The sequence below is a fragment of the Nematolebias whitei genome, chromosome 10 (assembly GCF_014905685.2).
Source record: "Nematolebias whitei isolate Nwh7 chromosome 10, NemWhi1, whole genome shotgun sequence".
Lineage (NCBI taxonomy): Eukaryota > Metazoa > Chordata > Actinopteri > Cyprinodontiformes > Rivulidae > Nematolebias > Nematolebias whitei.
The window spans coordinates 4,661,183-4,667,455 of NC_056507.1; the positions used below are offsets into that span (position 1 = coordinate 4,661,183).

The window sequence follows — 6,273 nt, forward strand, 5'->3', positions numbered from 1 at the left end:
ACTGCTCCTTTCACATTTTGTTCTACTTCAGCTTCTTTCAGCTTCCTGCAGCAAATTTAAACATTTTTCAGCTAATTTCAGCTGTTTTGTGCTCCGTTCAGGTTCTTTCTGCTAACTGCAATATGTTTGTGCTTCTTCTAACTTCTTTCTGCTCCGTTCTGCAACTTTAAGCCTTTTCTGCTATTTCAGCTACTATTTAGCTGTTTTATTGTACAGGGCTTTGTGATTTTATGTCTGAGATAAGCGCTTTATAAATAAACTTTACTTACTTATTTATGCCAATTTTAGCTTTTTCAACTAATTCCACGTTTTTTACACTCACTTCACCTTTTTTCAGCCTATTTCAGCTAAAATGTGCTCTCCACTTCCTTCTGGTAATTTCAGCTTCTTGCTGCGTTTTTAGCTACTTTTCAGCTGTTTCTTGTTGTTGCTAATTTCAGATTTTATTTTTATTTTTTCCAGATAATTTCCACTTTTTTATGCTCATTTCTTCTTTCAGCCTAACTGGGCAAACATGTTCTTTCTGCTTTCTTCAGCTAATTTAAGCTTGTTCTGCTGTTTTCAGCTACCTTTTTAGTATATTTTAGCTAATTTCAGCTGTTTTCAGAGAAATTCATGTTTTTTCTGGAAATTTCTGCTACGGTCAGCCTAATTAACTTCTTTCTGCTCATTTTAGCTTTTTTCTTCCTTTTCAGCTATTATTCCATCATTCTTTAGCTAATGTCCTAAATTTCTGTGCTCATTTCTCCTTATTTAAACTTAATTCATCAAATGTGTGTTCTTTCTGCTTTCTTCTGCTACTTGATCTTTCATTTCAGCAAGTTTGTTTTAGCTAACTTCAGCTGTTTTTCAACAAGTTCTTCTGCAATAAACATTCACTCTGCATTTTCACAGGAAATGCAGTTTGTCTAGTTTCTGCAGCGCCAAGTCACAACAGACGTTGTCTCAGGGCACCGAACAGAAACATTAATTTACGTAAAATAAAACCAGTAAAAGTTCTGTATCAGAGGAAGCAGCAGGTTGTGTTGAATCTTCGTCACGTTTTCCATCCTGAGCAACACGAAGGAGACGGTGGAAAGAAAAGACTCGATTTTAACAGGAAGAAACCTCCAGTAGAACCAGGTCCAGACCAGCGCCCATCTGCCTCTGGGGTTCTCATCTCCTTCCATATCTAATGTTACTCAGTTATTTTAAAGTTTACTGAGTTAGAGCCATCTTGAATTGGTTTCTTCCAATTGATTTTTATTTATTTAAACTTTCATTAAAATCCATCCAGTGCTCCATGAGACATTTTGCTAACAGACACGTGTCCACCCACAATTCATGACGGCAGGCAACAAAAATAATCTCAAACACTTTTTGAGTTTGAAACGTTTTTTCCTTCTGTGCGTTTTTCCACGTAACTCGTTTTGTAATTAGAGTTTTGTTTCAACAATCGATGTATAAACCGTTCGTCTCAGGACATTCCTGCTGTGACCTTCGGTGTTTGAACGGTCTTTACATTTTAGTATTTTCAGCTCTCTACATCCTTTAAGCTGTTTAAAAACTTTTACTGCTCATTTCAGCTATTTTCAGTTGCTAATTTAAGCCTTCAGCTTTTTTCTGCTATTTTATTTCTGCTACGTTTCTGCTCTGTTCAGCTCTTTCTACACCTCTTTGCTGATTTCTGATTTTATGTTCCTGCTTTTCACAAACAGCTGTTCAAATTCAACTCGCATCAACAGTTTAGTGAAACCTTCTCAGCCTGGCTTCAGCTTCATCAGCTTTCAGCACAACTCCTTCGGCTGTAAGCGTGCGCTGCTTTTTCACAGGAAATGTGATTTCTCCAATTGTTTTTTTGTTTCGGACAGGTCTTCTGGCCAGAAAGGCCATCGAGGCTGGGCTTGTGGTGAAGCCGTACATTCAGACCAGCCTGGCTCCTGGGAGCGGGATGGTCACTCACTACCTGAGCGCCGGTGGAGTCCTGCCGTACTTCAGCCAGCTGGGGTGAGCATGGAAACACACCGACGCTTGTTTTGAGTGAAATCTGCTCCGCGGCTTCAGTTTTCAAAGAGCAAACGCATTTTATGAGATTTTATGTACATTTTTGACTTTGTTGTATTTTTGACTGCATCCCATCATTCTTCACTGTAAACTGGTAAAAAAAAAAAAATGCCTGAATATAAAACACACTGTCATCTCACTTACCAGCGTTTTGGAAATATAGATGTCAACTCGAGGTCCGTGGGCTAAATCTGGACCTTGTTACAGTTTCATCTGGTCTGAGAGACTTTTTAGATGTTAAAACTCGCACACCAACCGGTGACAGACTCTCACTCTTCCTTTGGCTAAATAATAAAAAAAGATCGTATTTAAGTGCAGATTTCTCTCAGGGATTTTCCAACTTTGAAGCTGAAACGTTACCGTATTTTTCAGACTATAAGTTGCACTTAAAATCCTTTAATTTTCTCAAAAAGCTACAGTGAGTCTTATGATTACTTCTGGTTGTGCTTACTGACCTCAAACTGGTTTTATGTGGTACACAGTTCTCACAAATCTGTCGAAAAGAACTTGTTTTACTTAACGTGCCTTATAATATTGTCATAACTATGGTTTTGTTGTGAAATAAAATGACGACAAACATCCAAAAGAAACCAGTTTATGATTAACTTGTAATTTAGAGAAGATATCTGGACTGTTTTATTGAAAAGGAATTCAGATTTTTACAGTATTTAAAATATTATAATCTCTGAAACCCAATACATTTATTTTTGCCTCTGGTATGTTTGAGTTTGACCATGAACGTATCAGGAGCATGCAAATAAGCTGTGACGCAACATTTATGCTTAAGTTTAGTTGGAAAACATTTAAGCCCAACACAATCCAGTAGTTTGTACTTTTAAAGTCTGAAATATAAAATAACAGAAATGGACGTTTTTTAAGGTGAAGTCAAAAATTCACAATTAAGGCTGAAAAGTTTACAGGTGCTTATTTTATTCAGGCAGCAAAAACAAAAAGCTCAAGTTTTCCTAAAAACGTGTTTTAGAAGTCATGAACTAAATTTACACACAATTCATTTGTTTTTATTTAACTTCATTTTACTGTATTCTTCAGTGTAGTGATGAGTTCAGGTGACGATCTCGCCTTGTAGCAGGTTTGTGTTCACCTGTGAATTCATCGAACAGGTTCGAGGTGGTTGGTTACGGCTGCTCCACCTGCGTCGGCAACACGGCGCCGTTACCTGAAGCTGTGGTCGATGCCATTAAACAGGTGACGACCGCCCTGACGCCTCGTGAAACCCGTTTCTGTTCCTGTTGACCAGAACACCCCATGCCAGCCCGGTCGGACACTGACGACGCTCTGTGTTTCAGGGCGACCTGGTGGCGTGCGGCGTCCTGTCCGGCAACAGGCACTTCGAAGGCCGCCTGTGTGACCGTGTGCGCGCCAACTACCTCGCCTCCCCGCCCCTGGTGGTCGCCTACGCGATTGCAGGGACTGTGGGAATCGACTTTGAGACGGAGCCTCTGGGTAAATAAAACGCCACCAGAATCTCTTAATCTGTTAGTCTGAGAGCTGCAGATGGTTAAAGGATTTCAGGGTTTAAGGCAGATTACAGTCGGTGAGCAGGGAGTGACTCAGTGTTTGTGGAGGCCACAACACGAGAGAGGAACCTCAAAAAGACACGTTTTCATCTTTTCTAGTATGTTTTTATAAAACTACTGAAATTTACATTTTAGTTAAAGTGTTTGGAATCTATTGAATCTTTAAATCTACACGTCTTCTGTTTTTTTAAAACTACATAAAAAAGCTCTTTCCATATTAGGACTTGAACAAGAAGATGTTCATTTGATGCTTTTTGTGTCTAATTGTCCCTTGGATGTTTGAACAGGTGTAACGTCGGACGGCAGGGAGGTGTACCTTCATGATATCTGGCCGTCCAGAGAGGAGGTCCAGCAGACCGAGGAGGACGCGGTCATCTCCTCAGTCTTTAAGGACCTCCGGGGAAGGATGGAGGTCAGGACACGAACCAGAGCACAGAAATTTATAGTTCTGTCAAACAAAGTAAAACATCCGTCCATTGTCTTTTACTCACTTCTTCCATTTTGGGTCACGGGGGTCACTGGTGCCCATGTCCAGCAATCACTGTGAGAGGCAGGGGACACCCTGGACAGGTCTCCAGTCCATCACAGGGACACTTGGAGACAAACGAGACAAAACAACCATTCTCTCTCTCATCTAGGGACAATTAGAGTTACCAATCAGCCTAACTTGCATGTTTTTGGTCTGTGGGAGGAAACCGGAGTACCCGGAGAAAACCCACGCAGCACGGAGAGAACATGCAAACTCCACCCAGAAAGACCCCCGGCTGGGATTAGTTCTGACGACCTTCTCATTCATAGACAACAGCTCTACCAACTGATCCACCACACTGCAAAAAGTAAAACGGTGTTTTTCTTTTACATCGTGTTGTTGGATGTAACTGGGACCATGTGTACATCATTTTGCTCCACCACATGCACCACATCGGGTGTGAATGACAAAGAACCTTGAATTACGTGATAATTTATGGGGAATTCAAGATGGCAGCTAGCTGTAGCACTTCTGGGGCATCTAGGGGGTCACGTCCAGTAGGAATATTATGTTTTTTCTGAAATGACCAAAAGATAAATTAGTGTACTTTATTATTTATATCTTACTTCTAACATACAAAGCTCTCAACAACCTAGCGCCATCTTCTATTACAAATCTTATTATTCCATATTTTCCTAACGGAGCACTTGAGGTACTCCATGACTAACTTTGGTGTAAGAAGAAGAGTTATTATTTACATTTACACACTGGAATCTGTCAGATAAATATGATTTAGAGCCGTTCCTGTAATTCCAACATCATATTCAAGTCTCTGTAGTAGAACATTATGATCAACTGTTTCAAATGCAGCACTGAGGTCTAGCAGGACCAGCGGAGACACCTGTCCATTGTCTGAGGCCATGAGAACATCGTTAGTGACTTTCACCAGTGCAGATTCGTGCTGTGCTGAGCTCTAAACCCCGACTGAAACTTCAGATTATTTATTTGCAGATGATCACGGAACTGACCAGCAACTATTTTCTCTAGAATTTTGAGGCTTAATCTATTTTCATCTATTAAATATGAGTAATATAAAAAAGCGCTCCGTAAAGCTAGAACTTTATAAGTTGGCAGGCTCTCTCTCCAAGATAAGTAAAATTCTTCAACGTTGGTGGAGCGCCTCTTTCTTTCCAGATGCCTGTTTTAAAGTACGTAACTCAGAGTTGAACCAAGGAGCTAATCTCTGATTACTTTTAGAGGTGAAAGATTAATAATTTATTAAGCCGTGTGCAGCAGGTAAGATGTCAAATGTTAATAGATTTTACACGTAACGCCACTTCATAACGGCAGAACGATCCCTTTGAACGCACGCTTTGTTCCCATTGTGTTTTTCTGAACAAGATTTGTTTAATTTCAGAAAGGGAACAATTTCTGGAACAATCTCGAATGTCCGGACTCCATCGTTTTCCCGTGGGACCACAAGTCCACATACATCCGCTCGCCGCCGTTCTTCAGCAAACTGGTGAATCTTATTTGACTGTAGTGTACTGGTGAAACTGGTGAAACTGATTCGTTACAAATGTTCTCTGGCTTCACGCTGTTTTCTGTTTGTCAACTAACACGGTTGTTGTTGTCCTCTCAGAGTAAAGACGTCCCCGCTCCTCAGTCCATAGAAAACGCTCACGTCCTACTCTTCCTGGGGGACAAAGTGACCACAGACCATATCTCACCAGCAGGCAGCATCGCCAGGATCAGCGCCGCTGCCAAGTACCTGCAGAGCAAACGGTCAGACTCCAGCTTCAGACGACATCCACTCTGACAGCAGATCACAGTGGATCAGAACGGCTGTCGGGCCGACGGTTCGAGATCAATCTGCATCTCACTTTGAACGTTTCGCCTCAGGCTGACGCCGCGGGAGTTTAACTCGTACGGCGCTCGCAGAGGCAACGACGCAGTGATGACCAGAGGAACGTTTGCCAGCATCAAGCTGCAGAACCGATTAATCGGCAAACCGGGCCCGAAGACTTTGCACATTCCTTCAGGCCAGACTGTGAGTAGAATCTGATCAGTGTTTGTGGGAGTCTGACGCAAACCTGTTTGTCTAAAGCACAGGTGTCAAACTCCAGACCTAGAGGACCAGAGTCCTGCAACTTTCAGAGGAGTCTCTGATGCCGCACAGCTCATTCAAATAAGGAGGTCATTAGCAGGACTTTGGAGAACTTG

The 6,273-nt window shown here is 41.6% G+C and overlaps 1 protein-coding gene across 1 annotated transcript in view; it reads left to right on the forward strand.

Annotated features, from left to right (window-relative positions):
* Nucleotides 1–6,273, forward strand: part of ireb2 (iron-responsive element binding protein 2) — a gene marked incomplete at its 5' end in the record, with an annotated part of 12,299 nt that overhangs the window by 3,767 nt on the left and 2,259 nt on the right. Inside the window, 7 exon segments of the mRNA XM_037683260.1 lie at nt 1,851–1,986; nt 3,165–3,249; nt 3,351–3,507; nt 3,869–3,993; nt 5,468–5,572; nt 5,693–5,835; nt 5,953–6,100. Of these exon segments, the coding sequence (XP_037539188.1) occupies nt 1,851–1,986; nt 3,165–3,249; nt 3,351–3,507; nt 3,869–3,993; nt 5,468–5,572; nt 5,693–5,835; nt 5,953–6,100 (899 nt within the window).